Source organism: Orbicella faveolata, unplaced genomic scaffold, assembly GCF_042242905.1.
Source record: "Orbicella faveolata isolate gen_17 unplaced genomic scaffold, um_ofav_v1 contig_35, whole genome shotgun sequence".
In the NCBI taxonomy this organism is placed as follows: Eukaryota; Metazoa; Cnidaria; class Anthozoa; order Scleractinia; family Merulinidae; genus Orbicella; species Orbicella faveolata.
Window position 1 is genome coordinate 19,268,223 of NW_028301564.1, and position 24,349 is coordinate 19,292,571.

The window sequence follows — 24,349 nt, forward strand, 5'->3', positions numbered from 1 at the left end:
TAATAAAAAAAGTATCATAAGACAGTTCTGGCGTTCCATAGAAACGCATCACGCGTGTGTGACATGACTTCTAGAAGCCGCGCCAGTTTTAACAGCATTTTTCACTACAGCAATGTGGAATGGAGATCTTGAGAATAAGTTTCGATTGCCTAAATATGAACCCACCATGTTTGTTCAGGATATTCCGTCCCTGACCCCGCTTAAGCAAGCGTTTGTTTTCTGAAGATATCGTCGTGAAGTAACTGTAGAGTAAATTTGGAAACAAATAACACCTTCCTTGACCCCGTCAGAGCTAACATGAAGATTTAATTACTTAAGGCCCATACATTTAGACGAAAGAGAGTTTTTTGCATGGTTCCGATATAAATCACGAATAAACGTTTTGTTTTTTGTGTAAACGACTCTTCCTCAACCGTAATGTGCTCAGACCTACTTTTCTAATAGGTGTAGTCCGAGTTGGGGAGAAATTTTCTTGAAATTTGCTTTTTCTAAGAGTTTCAAGTAGCGGTAATTAAACCTCGCGTAGATTGCTTATATCTTCCGGCATTGCTTCTTATCTTTGACCCCATCTGAGCAAACGTCCCGGCTAGATGCAAACAGCTTAAAGCATATCTCTAAATTAAGTATTACATTACTCTTTGACCTTGTTTGAGCAAACGTCTCAACGTGTAATTTCCAGAGGTAAGAAGGCTGTCTCTCTGAAACGCATCCGCGTATGTGACGTGACTTCTAGAAGCCGCGCCAGCTTTAATTGGGAGGCTTTGGGAGTCCAAATGGAGTTAACACGTAATTGATAGTGTAGTTCAGAAGTCATTTCCTCCTTTCGAAACATGGAGAGACAGATGACACGCAATGTAATACTCTTGTACATATGTTTAAAATTAGAAAAAAAAATGAGAATATCAATTGACGTGACTTAAAAATTCAGGTAATCTTACGATAAGTATTATACTCATTGTATTACGCTTGCCCTTCAACCTCGCAGGAGCGCTTGCAGATTGCACTGATGTCTCCTGGAAGGTTTCATAAATCTATACTTTCCAAGAGTCTTGATATTAATGCATACATTTCTAACTGCCTCCGTAGGAATATTTTTAGTGCAAAGGCAAAGGCTGGAGAGTTGAAACAGAAAGGCGAATATGCGTCATGATCAATATAGTTAATAAATTGTTTGATCCAATCACGCTACATTCGACAATGACGACAGTGCCTTTTTTCGTTTGAACCGACTTCTTGATAATTGCCAACTTGTTATTCTTCCTTATTCCGAGCATTGATTGATCCTCAGTATCGTTTATATATATATATATATATATATATATATATATATATAAATAAGCATAACAAAATACAAACAGACAATCGTACTGAAGAATTCATCGTAAAAATTAGGTCTAAAAATACCATTTCTGCCGGCATGAAAAAAAGATAAGACTGAAAAATCGACAAAAAAGAAAAAAGAAAAAAAAAAGAAAGAAAGGAACGTCTGCAAGAAGGAAGCTGAACCGATTTCCATAAGTACTCCACCCTTAACCTCTCTTACCCAAATGAAGTATCATCTTATATCTTCCTCATTCCGTTTGCCGGGTATAAATTAAAGCTGCGAACACCTTAACCACCATTCCAAATTGGACTCCCTGATCGATAGGCGTTCCAAGAGGGTTGCAATCAAGAAAGAAGAATGGAAGCAAAGCAGATATTTACTCTCATTGCTTTTCAGCTGGTTTCGCTACAACTGCAATCCTCTAATGGTGAGTTCTACATTTATCTCGAATGTATTTAAAATGAATGGAAGTGCGGCAGAATATCATATATACAATTTAAATTTTGCAGAAAGGAAGCCCGTTGTGGCTTTTTCGGCTTTTTCGTTTGGTTTCACAATTAACTCAATGCAAATTGCAGTCATTACAAAACGAAAAAAATACTGAAAACCTAATAGAGTCGAAATCATGATTTCATCATCCTTCTTTCTCCATAATCTCCAAAAGGAATAAATGTTAAGACCTAACACCGCTATAATAATTTGCAATAAGCGCGAGTCAACCTTCTCACCGTTAAAGTGAAGTTTGAAGTTTAAGTGCCGGTTTCTGTCATGAGGTACTGCGTTACACAAAATCAACCAAAAGTATAGGGTTTCTATGGTCAAAACTGTATATTATGTTCCGATCGTCACTAGTCAATCTCCCCCCCCCCCCCAAAAAATGGAAAAAATAAAAAGCGATTTCTTTGGTTATGTGAGAGACATCTTAGGGAGATCTTGTTCCAAGGTAAACGAAACAGCTGCTTTACAGGCGACTTTCGACTCCGCTGGAAGCGCAAATTTGGTTTCAGACTTCAGTGCAGTATATTCCCCAGTGCGATCAATCTATTGACTTTATTCCTTACATTTCCTTACTAGCGATTGTATTTCAAGCTGGAAAAGTCAACATTACTGACACGTCCCATAACAACCATGGTTGCCAGTCCGTCTCTTTCAAAACTCAGTTTCAGGGCAGTGACGTCAGAGTGTTGGCTTCCCTTAGTCATGGCAACACCCAAGTCAAAATCCACGACCCAGCAGCATTGTGGGTTAAGTCAGTTTCCACAACAGGTTTTGAGGTCTGTGCACGTGAAGCAGGAAGTGGTTCAGGGGGGACATCTGTCATCAATTGGCTCGCATTCCAAGGATCTCATCAAGGTATCCGGTCAGGCACTGTGGATTTCGATGAATGGACTACGAGAACGCAGTGCAAGCGAGTATCAATCAGCAATCAGAGTAATGTAAGTTCTGACCTTTATTTGCAATGAACATTATTTTTTTTCTATCGGCCCACTAGTCGAAATCGTTTCATATTTGCAAATATTCTTTCGCGACTCACTCAATCGGATTTTAAAAAGAACAGAGCTGTCACGTCATTTGAAGCTGGAGGTCACTCAACCCAGGCTTGATAGGCTCTGACTGAAATCACTGGAATGTCATGTAGAGTTCGTATTTTCGTTCAATCATATTTCTCAGGGTTTCAAGATCAAGCCTCAAGTATTTATCACCCTTCAACATGAGCATTCTGACCGACCATTTGATTCCATGAACCTCTGGCTTGGAGATGTCGGAAAGAACGAGTTTTACGTGTGCATGAGAGAGTTGATGACATTTGATGGAATTCACTCGGACCTAAAAGTGGTAAGCTGAAGCATAATGAAGCCCGCTATGAGACTGGGTCATGTTTTTTTTGCATCAACTTGCACTAAGTTTTTTTGGCTGTTGTCCTATATAATCCCATTGTTTTGTTAGTCTAATTGCTTTTTTTTTTCTGAACTCATCAGCACTGGTTTGCTTATGACGAACTCCCCGCCTATTGGAACTTTACTGAACGTGGAAAGATTAATTTCGCTGGATATGGAGCTCCATTGCGAGAAAATAATTACGCCTTTTGCCAGGTACGAAATTCGGATGTTTAGCAGGTTAGCTGCTTTGACTACGCACATACATGTATAATCATGATCACATAACATGCATTCGGTAGAAAACTGAACTTTACAGCCGGAATTCTCCGATATGTTTAAGAAGGTTTTGACGAGTCTGAATCCCTCATTGCAATACGTCACCGTCCCACGGATGACTTTGCAAGAACGTTTTGACGCTTTATTCGGTATCTGAACTACGCTAATTTAAAGGAAGATAAATATCAGTCTGATAGTGTTATCGAGTTTAGTCTTATAAATTATATGTGTTTTCATGAAAACTAAGCCAACTAGTGTTACAATTTATTAATTTTATCCAAATTAGGATTTGGAATTTGAGAATCCGTTTCACAAGGCGCCAATAATCCTTGTATCTGCTAGTCACGACAACTCTACCAGTACACTGTGGGATAACTCAGACGGTCGCTACAGTAACGCTTTGAGCGTTTGGATGGAGGTAAATGACCCTGATAAGGAACCATTCAATTTTGTTATCTTGGCTTTGAATTTACGTCGATTAACCAGTCAATAAAATAGAAAATCTTGATGTTTTTAATGGAATTCATTCTGACATCAAGGCATTCATATGAGACCTTAGTTGTTAAGAGTGCCTGCCTGTAAAAATCAGACAAATTATTAATTTCGTGGCAAGGGCCGAAAATTCGATTTCGCTCATATTCTTATGGTAGATAGGCTAGGGCATGACAAAAACTACTGGATAGGTTTTGTTTTTGTTTTTGGCAAAATATACTTTTATTTCAAAGAAATATGCAAATTACCAAATTCCGTTAAAATCGTCATTCGACGCACCATTTTATTAAGCAAGTTTGAGAGCCTCGCATGCAAAACCACATCATTCTTCCGTCTTAAAAACACTCTAATATTTTTATGCAATGTTTAAATGTGTACTGGGTTGATTTTAGGGAATGTTGCGTTGTCTTTTTGGGTGCAAAATAATTAAATTTCGAAGACATGTATTTCATTCACTTAAAAGTACTTCGTGAATATAATTAATTTTCACCATGTGCGAAACCTTCAAATGGATTAAGCTTCTCGTGGTTGAATCGCAGAAGGATGGTCTACAGATTCCTGTAAAAATTTCTTTGAGTAAAGGCGCATATTTGAATCATTTAAGAGCAATTGTCCAGGAAAGTAAAGCAAAGTTGGAAATGAAAAATTTTAGCCTCCCCCCCCGTTCAATTTTTGTGTGGAGGTATGTTACCTTGGGGGATAAACAAAAACGACCATATTTGGATCGGCAGATTTATCGACGTGATCAACCGCACTTGATCACGTCGGCCTCAGGACCATGTTTTGAGCCAAAGTTCTACTCTCAAAAAGTAAAAGTAAACGAGTCTGGTTCTCGGGTGCATGTGAACCAATTCAAATGAAATTCATACAGATAGTAGAGCCACTCTCCCAGTTTATAAAATTTGGCCTTAAAATATTTTGGGTCTTATAAACAAGGAGAAAATGCTCGTCTTACTATGTTCCCTGTCAGCCATTTAGACAAGCAGGAAAAAAAAGCACAACAATATTCGCAATTTCTCTGAAAGTACTCTTTCCACATAAACCAAATTAGGAACAGAAACTACACAGATATTGACGTTTCTAAATATCAAAAAATCAATTTGGGGAAAACTATATTGTAGTCATGGGTGCTGAAGACACCTGGGGCAAATTGCAAAAAATTGCACAACTGGTAATTTTGAGGGCGCTGGTATTTGGCTCAAACGGGCTTTAGAGAGAGAAAATCAGCTTGAAAATTATCTTTTATCATCTTGTCTGTTACGTTCATTTAGTTAATAAGGTTTTGGCAAACGAATTTGATGAAATCTATCTATCTATCTATCTATCTATCTATCTATCTATCTATCTATCTATCTATCTATCTATCTATCTATCTATCTATCTATCTATCTATCTATCTATCTATCTATCTATCTATCTATCTATCTATCTAGAGAGAGAGAGAGAGAGAGAGAGAGAGAGAGAGAGAGAGAGAGAGAGAGAGAGAGAGAGAGAGAGAGAGAGAGAGAGAGAGAGAGAGAGAGAGAGAGAGAGAGAGAGAGAGAGAGAGAGAGAGAGAGAGAGAGAGAGAGGTATAGAAAAAAACTGCGACCGAGGTCTTGCTAGGGCAGCATTTTCGAGCCCGAGGTCACAGTTGTTCACTATTCCGACCGACCAAAGCCGGACAATAACATGTTCATCTTTTTTCTTGGGGTAAATTGGCTTTCAAGTGGGTTTGTTTACGCAACTTTGTCATTGAATTGGCTTACGCACCGTCTACAAACCATTCGTAAAAAATAAATCTAACGAGCGAACGAGTGAGTAACTCAGAACTAGACAAAGAAAGATGCATTGACAAACAGATTTATTTCGAACTACTTTATGTTAGTTGCATCTAGTTAACCAGTTCAGTTCTCCGAAAGTGTTTTTTCGGTGTGAAATTTCGTGCAAAGATTGAAGTTGTACTACCAAAACAATTTCTGTCAGTTGCTGCGAATCACTCAAAATCAGAGTTTTCTACCGCAAATTGAGTGGCAGATAGCGAGGAAATTCGTTAAGTGTAATCCACAGAAATCCTCTCAAATACAGCAACGATCAGAGAGGTAAAGTCGACTGAAATTGACTCATTTTGTACTTAAAACTGTACAGAGAGAGAGACACAGGATTACGCGCCATTGCAGCGCCGAGCTACAGACAGCCAAACAAACTCTCACAACTTGAAAAAGCTCAATTGAATTTACTTACAGTGACTTTCTTTGCCATTGAAAGGTGAATAGAGATAAACTTGCGTTGATTAATCGTCGATGGAAGTGTAAAAAGGCCGAAAGATTGACGATTATCACTAAATTCGTTCACAAAAATAGATCAACTCGACGGATTCCGCCTGCTGTGGCAGTCCGGATGAGAAAATTCCGCCCGCTCCAGGAACCAATCAGATTGCCGGATTTGTTGAATTACGCCGCTCACGAGCTGAGAAAAAGATAAAAATTGATACAAAACCTACCTTGGAGGTTTTGGGAATTTCTTCAGGACGCTTTCGTCGTGTGGTTCTCTCCAGTGTCTCTCCTTCGCTCGCTCCATTTTCTTGACCAAATCTAGCGCAGACTCTAATCTAACGGTCACTTTTTTTTTTTTTTTTGCATATCTGTATAGACAGACAGAGTTTGAACGTCCAAGAGTTCTCAGAAAAACTAACTTCCTTGTTCTCATTCAAGCCTGCACATCATTTGTTGTTAGCGAAAACCTGAACATATTTTAACACCTGTCAGTACTCCTGGATTTACTGTAGCTAAACCAAGAGATGATCAATGGTATTCTCTCTTATATAAACTTGACCCAGTGTAGTAAAGCCAATGGAGGAAGTCAGGCTGCGTAAAACGATCAGTGAAGCGCTTTTCTTTTGTCCTCTTTATTCGCCACTGTAAAACAGTCATAAAAGCGGATCAAAAGTCGTCCTTTTATCCCTCTATCAATGATATCCCTCTATCAATGATTGTACCAAAAATATCTAAAGGAGAGAAGTTACAAAAACAAACAAAAAACGCGAATATCGCATTTTAAAAGTACATCCGGTCAGCAGTTTTGCTCCACGCATTTCCGGTCTACATACGTTTGGTCGTAAACAACGATTTCATCGCTTCTCGACCATGCACCACGGAATGTACGGCTCGATTTAGCCAAAGACTTAATTCAGAATCGTCGCAGACATGCATTTGCTTAGCTGTGATCTTGATGCATTTATTTAACTTCCGGGATGGATTTCGGATGGACTGTATTGATGAATTATTTCGATACTTGACACACGACTGTGTTTGACCTGTTCGACTGTTCTTTATTCGGATTAATGCATCATCTCTGTGGTCTAAAAGAAGAAATGTTCGGTGAGGCTGGCCAGTTAGATTTGACCTTTCCGCTAGAGTCTGTGCAAGATTTGGTCAAGAAAATGGAGCGAGCGAACGAGGAGAGACCCATACTATACGACAAAAGCATCCTGAAGAAATTCTTAAGAGTTGCAAGGTAGGCTTTGTTTCAATTTATATGATATTTAAAAACTTTAATATCTATGTAAGCTCTGCTGCTAATTTGGCTTTTTGGGGAAGAGTACTTTCGGAGAAATTACGAATATGGTTTTGCTTGTTTTTCCTGCTTGTCTAAATGGCTGACTGGCAACATAGTAGGAGGAGCATTGTCTTCTTGATTATAAAACCCAAAATACTTTAACGGCAAATTTTATAAACTGGGAGAGTGGCTCTAACTATCCGTATGAATTTCATTTGAATTGGTTGACATGCACCCGAGAACCAGACTCGTTTATTTTTACTTCTTGAGAGTGAATTTTTTGGTCAAAACAGAGACCTCTGACCGACGTGATCAGGTGCGGTTACCATGGCTAACCGATCTTAATATGGTCGTTTTTGTTCATTCCCCCAGGTAAGCTACCTCCCAACAAAAAATGAAGGGGGGGGGGGGGGGGGGTTAAAATTTTTCATTTCCAACTTTGCTTCACTTTCCTGGAGATCGAATTGCTCTTAATACCATGGAGCACTGCTACAGGGCCCCAAGCGAATGTTCCAGGGAGCTCTTCAATTGCCCAGAACTAATATTTCCGTTTTAGAAACCCAAAATTTTGCACTGTAATTAATAGAATTATTTTGGAATTAATAGATTTCTTATCTACTTATCTGTTTAACTGACCTTGCAGGAAATCACTCGATCGTCTTTTAAAGTTTGTGTTAAGGACACTCAGGGAAGAAGCAGAAATCACGACCCCATAACAGTGGAGTATGCTGTTGTAGGAGGTAATAATACAATGTCAGCTACGGGAACGAATTCTTAAACAATAAATTACACGCGATCGATATCTCCTGCTTTCGGCATCAGCTACATACTACGAATTCTGGGTGGTATTTAGAAGCGTAGTGATTGGCGAAGTGAAAGTTGTCACATGTGATTAGTCTATTAAATTTAACTGCATATTAAAAGAATTAAAAATCAATCCTTATAACCGGTCAAAAACCCAATATATTGCATCTACAAGTTCTAACTAACAAGACTTGTATTGACCGACTTGCTCAGCTGTGAGCCACAAATAATAATAATACATACATATTTTGTTAACATACGTACTATTATTCCAAAGAGCTCGACCCATGCATTAACGTTACATGTGAGTACTTTGCTGTCTGTAAGGCGTTTGACGCCTTTGACGCTCGTTGTGTCTGTGAGGAAATCTGTCCTTCATACGAAGAGCCAGTGTGTTCATCGAATTCTACCACATTCAAAAACAAGTGTATTTTTGAACTGGAGATGTGCAGACTGAAGAGCAACCACACTCTGTACCATCCAGGAAGCTGTACCGGTGAGACATATCACAATTTATTGAACATATGAAATAAATTTCAGTTAATCAACAACTCTTGTTTCTATTTTGAGCTAGGTGCTTTGCTAATCCATTCATCGACCTTGGATGACCTCACGTGAGAATCCTGAAAACCACCCAATTAGAGCGAACTTTAGCATCTTGATACGTGCTTGCTAAATTTGGCCACTGTCTTTTGCTCTGACACGAGATAGACTACAGTGCGACAGTTTGTCCAGAATATTTTCTATTCACTCCCACCCACCTGTCTAAGGGCTTTTCCAATCATCTAGGATATTTTGTAATACAACTGAAATTGTAGGACGGCATCCGTTTTACTCCTTGGTTGTAATGTACCTAATTAATAAAAAACTCCTGGCATAACATGTAAATCTTGAGGGTTCGAGCACCACTCTTAGTTGTATTTAATAGATACGTTAATTGTTAAGATGAGCCATGGGACTCTTAGAATAAGTACCTATTTTGAGGTTTCTTTGAGTACACTCGAGTTAAAATTACCAAAACGAACATTTATAACTTTTAGAGCAGTTACATACCACATTTGAGGTGGTTTAAACATGTCAATTTATTGAAGGATATTTACGATTCTCAGAGACACTTAAGTATGTTACTAATCTGAATGAACTATGGAAACTAAGTACCTCGCTTAGGTTTGTTTATGTAGATTACAACACTCTACCAGTCCAGTAATAGATACTTGAGATCATAATTCCCAATTTATACTTTTTATATTGTTACCGTTCTTTGCAAGTTCTGTTTAGGTTGGTCAAATAAACATGGGAATGGGGATGAAGTGCTCCTCTCGTCACACTCTTGCCCCCATAGACTCGATTTTCGGAGGCCAACTCCCTCCAATTTTACCCCCTGGAGTTGGGTTAGTGGAGGCCCACTCCCTCCTCTCTACCCAGGAATGTTTACAGTGGCCCTGAGTGAAGGCCTACTCCCTTCTCTCAATCCACTGTCTACTTCTCCTTGGGCTGTAGGTTTTGTTTTCTTGACTTTCCAGGGGTTCATGGGGCTAAAATATTAACTGAGCACTCTGTCACCCACTTTCCCATTTTCAGTCACACAAAGTTGTTGTTGTCCTTGTTTTAAGAGAAGCAAGGGGAGGTTGATTAATTAATTATTTAAACGGTGACTATGCCTAAGACTCCCTACCCGACTTCGATTCAAGAGGAATGTAGTACCATTCATGTATTATTTGAGAAAAAATGAAGGCGCAAGCCTTCGCAGCTATTCCAACAACTCTCCTGTAAAGTTGTGCATAAATTTACGACCTCCATTCAAACGCAAAGCAAGAACGTGACAGATTTTAAGTTTTATTAGAATGATAGAATTATTAGAATTGTTAGAATTGTAGAATTATCATATTATCACTGTACATATTTCTGTTTTTAGTGTAAACAAGACCCCACAAGCAAACCTTTTGCTTTAAACCAAATTGTGTGTAAATAAAGGACTCGTTGTTGTTGTTATCCTTCCGTCATTGGCGCGAAACCCCGCCAGCTACACCAGCTAGCATTTTAAAACAAATGCACAGGATTTTTTTTAGGGAGGCTCAGGAGGTGAATCATAGTGCGGCTGTAGCTATGACCATTGCCCGAGGTCAGTGATCTTTGCTTACTTCCCTAGGTTTTCCTGTTCGAAGAGGACGAGTTGCGTTAAAACGAGATGTGTCCTGGGCTGAGACGGCTTGCGAAATGGTGACTTTTCCACCCTTTTCGTTCTATCCAGACAAAGAAGTACAGGTGCAGATCACCACCAATCACTGGAACTCTACTAGAACCAATTACGTACACGAGGCTACTGTCCACTGGGTCGAAAATGTCAACTATCAAAACTTCAAGGTAGATGTTTAAAATAGTTAATAAACTAGAAGCAATCTTTAATAAATTAGGAGGCAAGGATTCATTAGCATGTGGAGACAAACGAGTGAACACAGATACCATGCTGCATTCTCCAAAGGCAGAAAACTTGTAAATTTGAATGACGTTGGTATGTTGATTTCTCAACGTGATCACGTCCGTTTTTAATACTTCTATCACTGTTCCTAAAACTCCTCCAGAACGTCTCACCCACTATACATCAACTTTCTTCTAAATTGGTTAGACAAAGCACATCTTGCCATGGCATGGTATGGCATTATGTGTCGTAGAGTGATGTGGTGTAACGCAGTGTAACACAACACGATTCTAGCTGACAGAGCATAACAAAAAAATGTCCTTTTCCGTGGGCTAATAATTTGAATATGTTCTGTTCCAAAGAAAAAGGCAGCTGTTGACCTGTAAATGAACTTGATTATGCCACTATGCTTTCTCCGAAATCCGCTATAACCGATTAACTTGCCTGATTAATCGCATTCTGTTCCCAGGTCTGCGTAACAGCAGCAGGGAGAAATGACCGCAGATCGAAAGAGTTTGCGACCGTTGATTGGATGGCTTACCAGGGTGCACCAGACGGAGGGGTGGCCGGAAAGACTCGCATTCCGCAATGGTGGACTGGAACGAAATGCCAAGAAATCACACTACCTTATGTGAGCAATCTTTATCGGGATTATTTCCTCAGCGAATGTTTGTTTTCCTTTATGTTCCTTGTTTATATTTATTTACCTTTTAATTTTTAAGATATCTGATGATGATATTCTATGAACTGAGTATATATTTTTTTCAGTCTCCTTTAATGAACGAGACTACATAGTCTGAGACCAGGCTAATATTTTTGCTGCTCGTGCTTTTACTTACTTATCACGTTGGTCGAGCTAAAAACATATAGAAATGCACAAACGTGAAAAAATAACATCTAGGCAGTCTGGAACGCACTCGAGTCCGTGTCCTCGCCAAACGTCTACCAAAGGCACGCAACTTTCGTCAAACGCATGTGTAGTGGCTTGATCATGATCCATTTAAAAATTGGCTAAGAAACATTATTAAACTTACTTTTTAGACCAATTTGACTTCTATTTTTCTCACCATGCATAAATACCGTTCCTAGTTCATCAACTAATACCTGGTTATTTTCAACAGGGCAAATTTGCCGGTACGCCCACGGTTCTAGCAACAGCAGATCACGTTAGCTCAGCTTACAAGCACGATGCTGCTAGCCTCTGGATAGAGAATGCAACCAGTTCCAACTTTTATATCTGTCTCCGTGAGTTGCAGAACTATGATGGTTTTCACGAGGACATTTTTGTGGTATGTGTATATTGATTTCAATCGTTTCATTTAAAGTTGAAAGGCCGATACGAATTCAAAAGAAGTCACGGTCTAAAAGGCACGCAAAATTTTGCTAAACGGCTTGTTCAAGTAGGTCGCCTTCAAGGAGGCTCCCTGCACTCATCCTTATTCGATTGTTTGGGAATTAAGTATTCATTATATATGGCTTATGGTTTGGTTGTGTTTAGCTGCTCAACAGACCATTGAAGGCCAGTCTTGAATTTTGACTCGCTTTTTATTAGAGATCAATATTTTTCTTCATCAGCTAGTCTAAACAAACTTGTTTGTCTTCCCTACAGAGCTGGATGGCGTTTGAAGCAATCCATCGTCCCCTTTTTGCGGAGAGCAGAAGTGTCGACTTTCCAAACAACAACTCAGTTTCTATAAACAGCAATGGTGCATTTTGTCAGGTTAGTTTTGCAGGAAGCCTTGATGAATGTCCAAGCATTACTAACCTAACATAGTGTCATGGATTCTATATTAAGTATGGACAGTTTGAAGTCAAGTAAAAGCAACATCGGTTCAATTCAGAATTCACAGATGACAACACTAATCAAGTATCTTAAATAGGTGTTGTTAATGAAGAATGCTGATTTGCAATTGACGTCTTAAGGCTGGTATTCACTAGCGACGGAGTCGGAGTCAGAGTCGTAGTCGGAGACATAAGAGTGCTTACGACCTAGAGAAAATCGAAAATCGGAGTGGTAAGCGGAGTCATAAGCTCGACGGAATCGGAGTCGGAAGAGTCAGGACGTTTCCATTTCTTCCGATTGCGTTAACGACTCCGTCACTTATGATCTAGTGAAAACAGATTATCGAAGTCGGAAGCAGAAGCGGAAGAACCAACCAATCACAAGGCCCGGAGTCGAGCATTGTGACTGGTTTATTCTTTCGCTTTTGCTTCTGACTCCGACAATCTAGTTTTCACTAGATCATGAGCGACGGAGTCATAAGCGGTTTGATTTTCAGTAGATCGTATCGCGTTACGCTTCTGATTATGACTCCGAGTACGACTACTTCGCTAGTGAAAACCAGCCTTTAAGAGTCCCTGCCTGTAAAAATCAGACAAATTCTTAATTTCGCGGCAAGGGTCGAAAATTCGATTTCCCTCATATTCTTATGGTAGATAGGCTAGGGCATGACAAAAGCTACTGGATAGCTTTTTTTTTTTTCGCAAAATATCTTTTTATTTCAAAGAAATACGCAAATTACTAAATTCCGTTGAAATCGTCATTCGACGCACCATTTTATTAAGCAAGTCTGAGAGCTTCGCCTTAATTTGCATATTTCTTTGAATTAAAAGGATATTTTGCCAAAAAAACTTCCCAGTAGTTTATGTCATGACCTAGCCTATCTACCATAAAAATATGAGCGAAATTGAATTTTCGACCCTTGCCGAGTTATTTTCCACAATTATGGGCAGGGACTCTTAATTAATATTTTTACAGGACGTGCAGCTTGCAAGAAATTATGACAAAGAACCTACTATAATAATATCAGCCAGTCATAACTCGGAGAGCAACAACTTGAAGTCAACATACATGTCAGTTACTGCATGGTTAGAGGTATGGCTAACGTTCTGTAAAGCGTGGTTGTAACCTAGTCATAACGTAACACACGAAATAACAGAGTATCTACTTTCATTGAACTGAATTTCTTGACCTGGAAGTGGCACCTCAGATAGCAGTAGATAAATTGATAAAGTTGTCTAGAAGGTGCTATTCAAGTGGTATCAAAAGGAGGGCGAGCATCGGGGTCCGCAGTGCATCGGATGATTTTTCAATGCAGTATTTTAGCACCCCCATCGGGCTCCTTAGATGGATAAAAGTCCAACGGAATTACACATTTCATACAGTGAGTTCGTGGAGTCTGAGAAGTTTATGTTTGGCTTATATTAAAGGAAATATTTACCAATTATTAAATCCATTTTGAAATCGCTGGTTATCCTTGCAATCTGATTGGCTCTCAGTGGTGCGATTTATTCACGAAACGCACTATTTTTTGCTCTAAATCGCATCTTTTTCTCAGCCAATGAGAATGGGACAGTAAAACAAAACAACCAATCAGTTTTCAAGATTAGTTTAAAGTAACCAATAAAATTTCAGGAAAATGAAAGGCAAAAAGCCATTGTGTGGAGAATTTTGCAACTACTATTGCCAAAACTTTGTTGTTATTGTAGCTTTTTTCCAAAAAAATTGACGAATTTAATTAATTACAGTTTCTGAATGACGATTATGAGCTCCTTTAGGGTGAAGACCTACTTTAATGGAATTTTCCAACTTTCAGTGTCCATTTTGACGAATATTTTGGCGATTTTTTTCAACATCTGCTCAAGATCCGTATGATACCAAGTCTAGTAAGACATAAACAAACGAAAACCACACATCAACAAATTCAGAGCCATCTCAAGAAGGTAGATGTTTCCAGGTTTCCGGTAGTTTCAAACGAAGCAACAAAAGAGTTCAACTCTGTCGCTGTGAATAAACATAGTCAAAATACGCCACACTGGACAAAATAGTGAATGAACGAACGTCTTACGAAGCCGGTGCCAGTCCCGCCATCTTGGAAATATCTTAAAACAAATGGCGCCGCAAGAAGTTGCAAGGTCCCGAGTTTTGAATCCTACGCCGAGGTCACAAAAATAAACGGAGATGATAACGAGCTGGACTCCCTTAAAATCATGCCATTGAACGGTATTTAAAAGAAAAAAAAAACGTACTATCCACTGGGCATCGTGTACTCGAGCGAGTTTCACAACTGAAAAGAAATCGATAGCAGAATTACACAGGATATGCACCTTCAAATTCCTTCTCCAAAGACAATGAAAAGTCTCAGCCTCAACCACAGAAGAAAGGAAGGCCTTCCATAATTGATTCAGGCGACGAGAATTGAAATTTTATACCTGAAGTAGACTATTTTCTTTCTGACTTCAGAACTGCTTGTTTCTTTGTCATGCTCGAATGAGTTGTTGTCACCTGACATCGTTTTGCATACTAAATGAGACGTAAAGGCGTTTCCGGTTCCGCTTTTTTTTTTTTAACAAACCGGCTACTGGAACAATAGACCAAAAATCTAAAATTTAAGGCGATAAAATTGTGCGACTTCAAAATGGATCTAACAAAGTGGCAATTGAACTTCGCGTCGTGCAATTTTGGTCTGAAATCATACTTGTGATTTCAAATCGAAACTCGCGCTGCGCGCTCGTTCGATTTAGAAATCACGCGTATGATTTCAGACCAAATTGCACTCCACTCAGTTCAATTACCATTATTTATTGGAAGTGATTATGTCGTGATTTGTCAGTGGCGAGCAGATAAATCATTTGCCGCTGAGACTGACACTGACAAATCCCGATATTTTGCGATAACCGAGTTTAATAATTACTTTATTATTCAATCCAAGCTTATGTTCTTGCTTAAATCTCTCTCTGAAAGCCCAGGGAAGCCATCTGCCGTTTTTCAACCAAGAGCGTGGTCTCAATTGCGCATGAGCAGAGCATTATTTGCAGACCAGTATTTGTGGGCAGTTATTTGCAGGTGGCCTGGTGGGTTCTCTTCCGATGGAAAGGAAGGAAAAATGCATCTAATAATGAACGTTCTCATAATATACAAAAATGGTTTGACACTGGCTTAAAACAACAACAAAAAAAAACGTTCAAAGAAACGTTTTATTAAAAATACTAAAAAGAGGTTTCGACCGAAGAACTTCGGTCTTCATTGGTTGTGAATGGAGGGTGTAACAGTGTTGGTCACGTCTCTGTCATGTAGTTGGCTTTATAATCTTTTAGCACTCACTTAAGGTTACAGTATACCTTCGGGTCGGCAATTTTCTTCAAATTTGGATTTTTGAGTCAAAACAGTGGTCGAAGAATAATCTCTAATTTCTGAAAAAAAAAATGAAAAAGACTAAATATTGGCGGAGAAATGGCGGTTTTACGTTTTCACCGGAAGTAAAAGTTTACCTCTTGATTGACAGCCCTATGGCGCGTATGCAATCAACCGAGACGATTTTCGCGGGAATTACCTATATGGATGTCACGAATTGACTGCTCAGTTGATCAGCATTGTTGTTCTGACTACCCAGCATTTTTGGTATTAGGCGTGTCTCTATTATAAGTAAACATAGACCACGTTTAAACCATGGACCAGTTCGAAAAAGCGAAAACAGCGAAGAACGAATGAAAATACATCAACGAGTGAAGAAGCGAAAGTTCGCCACGCGGATGAAGCTATAGTTATCGTATAAGGCGGGCAAATATTCGTGGTAAGAGAAAAGAAAGGTTCTGTAAAAATTTCGGAACTTGACAGCAATAACAGGGATGCTGACAGAGACTCTCCTGATGAGTCCGATATCGACGAATCGTCGGACTCATTGAGACCATTTGAAGTATTATCCATGCACAGTTGCCCACACACAGTTGCTCTCCGCGCTTTCTTGTGTTTGTTTCCTTCGCTCAGCCACTCTAGCGTTCGTATCCGTTTTCAGTCTTCCCCATTTTGCCAGACCAGCTTCAAGAAAAACTGAGCTACAGAAAAATTATCTCTCTGCCTTCGGTTCCTTGAGCGCATTGCGAAACACAAGAGTTTTTTAGAGATTCGCGCGTAAATTTCACCAGGAGGTTAACGGTAGTAAACTTTCCCTGCCCTGATTGGCTTAGTTATCTGAGAACCCAGTTGAAGGCGTTTGTGGGCGGAGTTTGTTTGCGAAGCAGAAAATTTTTCTTAGCGCTGTTTTCTCGAATAAATTTTTTCACTTGAAGCAGACACTTTAAAGAGTTATAACTCAAAGGAAATTTGTTCAATTGCTCTTAAATTTGGACAGTGGCTAGTTTAACATATAAACTACAAAAGCGTGTCTGGGAATTGTTAATTTCGAAATACTTTTTCTTCGAGAGCGATTTTTGTACGATCACTCCACATTTTTTTAATCCTATTTCGAAAATGTTCTGTAACTTTTTACTGCAATTGAATGTGCCAAAACGCAGACACGTTTTTTAAGCGCTTTGGGCCCTGAAACCGAGGAAAAAAATTAAATTGGCGAAAAACGAAATTCGCTTTGACTTGTAGTTTTCGAAAGGTGATTCGGGCGCTCGCATTTAGTGGTCGTGAAAAATTCGACAATTCATTTTCTTTCAAAATTCTTGATATAGTTTGATAGCCAGCTCCATAAGCTTTAATTTGATATAGGGGTTTAGGTATCTACAGCTTAAACTACACGCGCTACATCGCTTGCGCGCGAGACACCCCTGAAGGTATACTGTAATCTTAACTTGACTTGCTTCCATTTGTTTGTGTAACAGGATTCTAGGATATTTTATTTATCCAGCATTTATGTGCTATTCATTCCACAGCACATCAAGACATCTGAATTCCGTATTTGTCTTAAGGAGTTGTTCGCGGACCAGCATGATCCCATTTCTGTGTCTTACGTTGTACTAGCAGGTAAATTTGAATAATAAAATTATCCATCGCAGTCATCATCATCAATATCGTCAACGTCGTCGTCGTCAACATTATCTATTAATTATACATTAAAACAAATCTCACGGAACTATGTATGAGTGAGATGTGACAATTTTTGCAATTTACAATCAGTTAGACATATATGGTAACTAAACTATCTTAATTTTTAATTCATTTTTAATTGTGGTTTATCTCTATGTCGTGGGGTACCTGGAAACTAGCTTGCAGCTAAGCGTACTGACCTCATTCATAGAGCCATTGATTGATTGATCATCGTCGTTCTTGAGGTGACGGTTTCCTCAAATATCTCTTGTAGCATATGCATGATGATCCACTCTGTACTTTTGTTGCCTTTTTTTGCAGATATATGTAAGCCAGGCTGGTCATACTTTTCTGGCGTTTGCTACTTGACAAGTCCATCGTGCAAGAATTGGACTGACGCTCAGAATATCTGTCAAAATTATAACGCCAACCTCATCACTGTTAGAAATCAAGAAGAGAATGTTTATGTCCAGCATCGTATGAACGGAGCCAAGGGCTGGATTGGACTGAACGACAGAGAGAGTGAAGGTACATTCGTCTGGGCAGATAAACAGTCCAACAGCTTTACATATTGGGCTCAGAGTCAACCCAATGACTTTAACAATGAAGACTGCGTCCACACTTTGGGGGTTGGACATAGCTTTATGTGGAATGACGTGAGCTGTGCGAGCTGTCATAACTACACTTGTTCAGAAGGTACGCAGGCGCCTTTTTAGATCAATTCCGAACTGGATGGCTAGCTGGCTTCATTTTATTTTTTGGGCAGCTGAAATAATTATTTCGATTAGTGATTCACAAACTCTTCCGCTTAAACATTTTTCTAGTAATATCTCGTGGTATAAATTTAGCGGGAAAACCGTAGGGAAATCAGCGCAATCTTGCAGCTTATTCGTGTTTGTCCCAAAGAGAGGCCGAAGATCAATGAGTTACTTTGCATTTACTTTACTTTTTCTTCCTTCTTTTTTTTTTCCTCAGGGTTGGGAGGGGGGGGGGGGGTGGCTATCTGCACCGTTTACGAGGTTTTTTATAATTGGCCAAACGAAACAATGGGTAAAGAGCACAAGCAATGCCCCTAGCTCTAAGAGCAAAAGAGGTACAGATTAAGAAGAAGGAATCGAAAAAGAAGTTTTAAGTGGTACCGATCGCTAGTTTGTTAGTTTGTTTCAATGCGTTAATTATGTCTTAAATTGTTAATGTTGCTTAAGGTAATTCCTCTGAAATAAAACTGACAATAGATTTTTGTTCAAACTTTGTCCACTGAATATTTATCATATGATAACTTCAATTTTGAAGTAAAATAGGGGGGTGCCCATGCTCATTAAGGAGCAGTGAGGCATTAAAAATGCCCCATTTTGGCATTATTTAATGCTTATTATAAGAGCGCATTCCCAGTAATTGTAACATCTTCGTGAGCCGGGACTCATAAGAACACGCATTAAACTACTGTCAATGCATTGTGTCGGACACAAATAAACGTTTTAAGTTTGATTCAGACAGAAAGCTAAATCCTTGGTTAAAAATTTGAACCAAATTTCTTGACGTGGTTACCGACTGCCAAATAGAAAAGACCACCATGTATCTGCTATTTTTCTTATTTATTCAATTTTCAACACTAGAAATTAGATCAGTCTTTTCTCACGCAAAGCTTATGATTAGTTGATTACAATGAGTGGAAAAAAATCGGGGTGCCCGTGCTCGTTGGTGAGCTAGAGCCATTTTTCAACTGACAGAGCTCAATATCAAGGCAATTCCGTCATGTTTTCAATGTGCGCTTGCACGAGCGCGCGCTAATGACGCCATAAATTATGCGCAGTAAGGATGCGCAATGCAAATGTGAGGAATGACCTTAATAGACTTTTAACATTCATTTTCTTCTCTTTATTACTAGACTTTGATGAGTGTGGCGTAAACAATCACAATTGTCACCAAAATGGCGTCTGTACAAACATACATGGATCTTACACGTGCCATTGTGCCACTGGATATAGCGGCGATGGTCGACAATGTACAGGTATTCAGGACCTCATTTAAAGTTGCTTTCTGTCAAAACTCAGACAGGGGCTTCCCTATGTACTTCCCCCTGATTCCGGTATTCGGTATGCATTCAGCAAGCTGTGGACCATGGCGGAGAATCAATGATCATTTAAATCAATTAAATTTAAAAACGGGCTTTATCTATCAAATGTTTCCTCTACCATTGGTGAATATCACCATGTTCACTGAACCTGAGGCGAATAATTGTTTTAACATAATTTTCAGAGCTGAATTTCAAGGACTAAAAGATAACGGACTAAAACATAAAAACACAGACGCAATTGTTCGTGTGCATACACGTATGCAGCCGTAGTTTTAATGATAAGCTTACATGTACATCAATTGTCAATCAATTTACTCATCGTGTTCAGTAGTAAAACAGACGAGCTAAGCAAAACACTACGAAAAATAAATTCACCCGGTGCCTTTGTTTTATCGTTGTTGACTTCATTCACAGTTGCCACCATCGCCTAAAAATGAGTAGCTTTAGTTTGAACAAAATAAATTTCGATCAATCGATCTGACCTGCTGGCGATCGACGCAACCACTGCGTTTACCATTCTTAAAAGCCTTGAATACGAGTTCTTGAACAGATTTTGGTCCAAGGGCGACAGCGGCCATTATGAAAATTCTCCATCCTTTCAAATATGCTGGACTTGGAGTGATGTCTTTCGAATAAATGAAAACTTCATTCAGCGACTGTCCGCCATGGTTACTTGCCGAGATGGCAATGATGGCAAGCTTAGTAACCAAGCTCTAGCGGGGAGAATATAGCGTCATATGATGAGTTTTTCGACCAATCAGAATGTCCAATTCTTATATTCACCTCTGGAAATTATACTAACGCAGTTTAACACTATCCATATTGATGGATATTTGTTATGAGGCAAACTTGTCCACCATGAAAAGGAGATTCTCCTTCTCTGAGCGTTTTTGATAGTACAAGGACTGCTGAGACCATGGACGACTCTCGAGTTAGTTTAGCAAGCTGTTATTTTTTTTCAAAAATATTCTCCAAACGACTGAACACCTTATTGTTTCTGAGTACAGTTGTATCTGGAGCAGCTCTGACCCTCCTCTTCCAATAACGGAAACTGTCATCATTGAAGCAATTTAGTGGTTCAAATTGCCTGTAGGCTTTCAGAATGTTTCGGATAAGTGCGCAGCGGAACAGACGGTATATTCTGAATACCGAAAATCGTGAAACGCATTTCGTCCTCTTACTCCTATTTCAGATAATGACGAATGTACTTCAGGTCACTCGTGTGACAGCAGCGCCACGTGTCAAAATACAGATGGATCGTATGCATGCACCTGTGACAACGGCTACATTGGAGATGGACGCACCTGTCGAGGTACATTGGTTTTCAAATTTCACCTTTCTCAATTTTGCTTGCTCATTTTCCACTGGCACAATCCACTCTGATTTGAGGATAAAGGTTAATGGTTTTGATGTTTCAATATTGCTGGTCATCATAACTGAACGGAAACAACTGATTTTTATTTTTGTTTTTGTTTTTTTTGTATTATAGATGTGGATGAATGTGCACTCAACAGTCATGACTGTCACTCAAATGCACAGTGCACTAACACTCCAGGAGCATTCACGTGCACATGTGACCATACAAACCACTACTACGGCAACGGGAAATCCTGCTATCCTCACCGTAAGCCCATTTAACTGTATAATTGAATTACGTGTAATAAATCATGATATTTTGCTACTTTAAGTCCCGAAGCCAATCGACGAATGCTATTTCCTACCTAATGACTTGTGTTTATCCTTTCCTTTTCCTTCAGGAGGCCTTGATGACTCATCAATTTTATCTGGTGATACGAGCAAAATGTCGCAGTTAAATTCCTGGCTGCATTCCCATTTGCAGAGTGTGGAGAAAAGTTACTGGAGTCTGTGTTACAGAGCTTCTTACCACGGCTGGAGTTCGGAAACTTTTCACAACCATTGTGATGATCTTGGACCGACCGTAACTATCGTTAAGGCTCATGGCTACACGTTTGGAGGTTACACTGACATGCCATGGAGATGTACGTTTTATTGTTTAGAACCACTAATATATTAAACCTTAGCGAATATTTTCGATCCCAATATGGCAAACTGAGTATTCATATCGAGATTTCAGTATATACATCTAACTTTCTTTAACATTAAGTCGTAAGTTAAAAAAATTGACGAAAAGCATGGAAGAAGAATTAAAAATATCTCATTACTTATCATCCAGCTGTAGGCGCTGACAATTTCCGAAATATTACGGTATCGTAGTCAATTACAGTTTGAAAACAACTCTTTTCTATGATACAATTTACCGTAATTTATCCTTTTTTGCATCAAGAATGTGCTGACCATTAACGATTTGTTAATGCAGCCACGTACTTCTGGACACCGATATCATAAGTATACAGCGCCACAGCGTAGCAACACAGGTAGTACAGTCGTGTTTTTTATGGCGCCCAAATACTCAGTACACTTGTGCGAAATTAGATTTACATCAGTAATGGGTGTAGACAGATCATATAACCTGTTCAATTCCAGGCAGTAAACGTGGAAAAACCACTTACTTTGCAGGAGGTAGCTGTCTTATTGGATAAATTGAAAAGAAGGGGGAGGGGTAAGCTGAGGATCATAAGCTGACAAAATATGTCAAAACCATATAATTCATTTCAAATACCTTTCATGAATTTTATGTGATAATTTTGCTCTGTTTCAGGGTCCGTTGGATACCAGTACTCAACAAACTCCTTCATTTACTCTCTCAAAAACTATTACGGATACGGATACTTTAAAAATGACATCAACCAGAATTATCAGGACGCCACATACAGCTATTATAGCTATGGTCCAACGTTTGGTGGGGGGCACGATATTTATGTTTCTTCCTACGCGAGTAGTAATTACAATTCATACTTTAACTGTCATTCGTACACTAGCCCCTACTGCGACAATCATCTCTGGACAGGAAACAATAATTTCTGCGCGGATGAAGTAGAGGTTTACTATGAAGTAATTGCTAGTTTTTGAACAGCCTTGGCAAAACAATGTCCTTCGTACTCGGACTGCTATTGATTTAAGTTGACTTCGTAGTTTAGCTAAAAGGGCTTACAAAACCTGTGTTTAATCCCTATCGAAATAGCGAAAGAATGATAGCTATGTAAAATGCCATTTTTTTCCTGGAAGGAGTGGGCATTATTGCCTTTATTGTTTTGTTTTGTTTTGTTTGATTGTTTGTTGAAATATTAAACTCAAACGCATATCACTTTTGTAGCTATGCCAGATATTTTTTCTTATTTTTTTGAAAATGTTACGTATTGATGGAGTTGGTATATGTACAGCTTATAATGTCAACATAACAAGTTATGTGTGTTCCTCTCGATTTAAGATGTATCATTGTTATGATAATAAAGTTGTCGAGACAAGATTAGATACCAGGTCTGATACATGCAATAGCCACCGAGATAAGATATATCATTTTGAGTAGAGTTCCAACAGTAGCTTATGGTTATTCCTCCTAAAGTGTATTATCCAACTACAGTACATACAAATGTAATTTTGTAGAGCTTAACATAGCGAGCCCTTGAATAGTTTAGCTATCAATAAAAGAGATTACATGATGATTATGTGTAAATTTTCATGTATTATTGTGGATATCCGAAATTGATCGCTATGAATTTCTTTACCCAATATACAGGCACTGATTTTGGGTAAGAATTGGTAAACACCTCCATGATATCGTGAAGTTGTACTGAAACTCAGTCCTAAAATCTAGGGATTCTTTCTTTACTCGTAGGAGAAGCGAAGATTTTTATTGTTAAGCCGAACACCAAAATTTCACTCTCATGCCTTATTGAAGGTACACTGAGATTGTACCAAAGCAAAGTTTCTTTTTTCCTTCAACGTGATAGAAATTATACTTCTTCCGCCCATGGACATTTCATTACATTTCACTAATGATAGATTTTACTGTCGCAAGGTAAGGCGGGCTCGAGGCGTACGCTAAAACCCATGTTTGGGTCTTTTTCCGTATGTCTTTAACTTAACCTTGAGAAGAAAAAAAGAAAAACAACTAAATGAATAACAGCATAAAAGTGGAGTGGTTCTCAGGGGCAGCTTTACTTCAACTTTATTCCTATTCCTGTGCTCGAAATAGAGCAGTTTTCGATCGGGTGTCCTTAAACCAAGGTAATCGCGCTAGGCAGTCACGAAGAACACGAACAATCCAGTGACGCTAAGCGCGGGAACACGTGTACTAGCAAGTAACCATTGGTTTTAGTTTTACAGCCGAACCCCTATTAAGCGGCCACCCTCAGGGGAATGGAAGGTGGTCGCTCAATAGGAGTTGGTCGCTTAATAGGGGTTAACGAAAGTTGAATATTTTTTTAGGTTGAGTTAATTGCGTTACTGATAACTAGGAAAATCACACAATTCTATGAGGATGATTTCCAGTGTGTAACATCGTTTTTTTGCAAATCGGACAAGTAATAAGCGAGATAATTAACCAACTGATTTGTTTTTGTTTCATTGCGGTGGATAACTTTAAATTAAAGAGAAGTGAGTTTCCATTATGTTATTGTTGCTGCTGTTGTTTTCGTCTTATCCAGCTGAAGATGTACAGTATTTTTCTCCTCAAGAACAATATAGAGGTGTTAGGTGGACTGCCTGTAGGTCAAGGTCGGCAAAATTAAAGAATTAGTATAGTATTACATCAACCAAGTAGGTGTCTTCGCTCAAACGCCACTGAAAACCTGCGAATGTACAG

The 24,349-nt window shown here is 39.0% G+C and overlaps 1 protein-coding gene across 1 annotated transcript; it reads left to right on the top strand.

Annotated features, from left to right (window-relative positions):
* The first annotated feature begins 1,540 nt into the window (after window positions 1-1,540).
* LOC149103650 (uncharacterized) lies at window positions 1,541-23,207 on the top strand. Its single transcript, XM_089273400.1, has 19 exons — window positions 1,541-1,751; window positions 2,399-2,760; window positions 2,996-3,160; window positions 3,304-3,417; window positions 3,767-3,898; window positions 8,153-8,249; window positions 8,591-8,809; window positions 10,463-10,677; window positions 11,202-11,363; window positions 11,854-12,021; window positions 12,342-12,452; window positions 13,491-13,607; window positions 17,393-17,483; window positions 17,868-18,242; window positions 19,435-19,557; window positions 20,816-20,935; window positions 21,113-21,247; window positions 21,381-21,623; window positions 22,304-23,207. The coding sequence occupies exons 1-19, from the start codon at window positions 1,682-1,684 to the stop codon at window positions 22,612-22,614; spliced, it is 3,330 nt and encodes a 1,109-aa protein (XP_089129526.1). The 5' UTR covers window positions 1,541-1,681; the 3' UTR covers window positions 22,615-23,207.
* The last annotated feature ends 1,142 nt before the right edge of the window (window positions 23,208-24,349 follow it).

Bases quoted from the DNA above. Each gene is read 5' to 3' on its own strand.
- LOC149103650 (XM_089273400.1), top strand. From the start codon at position 1,682: ATGGAAGCAAAGCAGATATTTACTCTCATTGCTTTTCAGCTGGTTTCG. The intron at 8,250-8,590 runs GTAATAATACAA...ATTATTCCAAAG, and splicing joins GGAGTATGCTGTTGTAGGAG to AGCTCGACCCATGCATTAAC. The intron at 12,022-12,341 runs GTATGTGTATAT...TCTTCCCTACAG, and splicing joins TTCACGAGGACATTTTTGTG to AGCTGGATGGCGTTTGAAGC.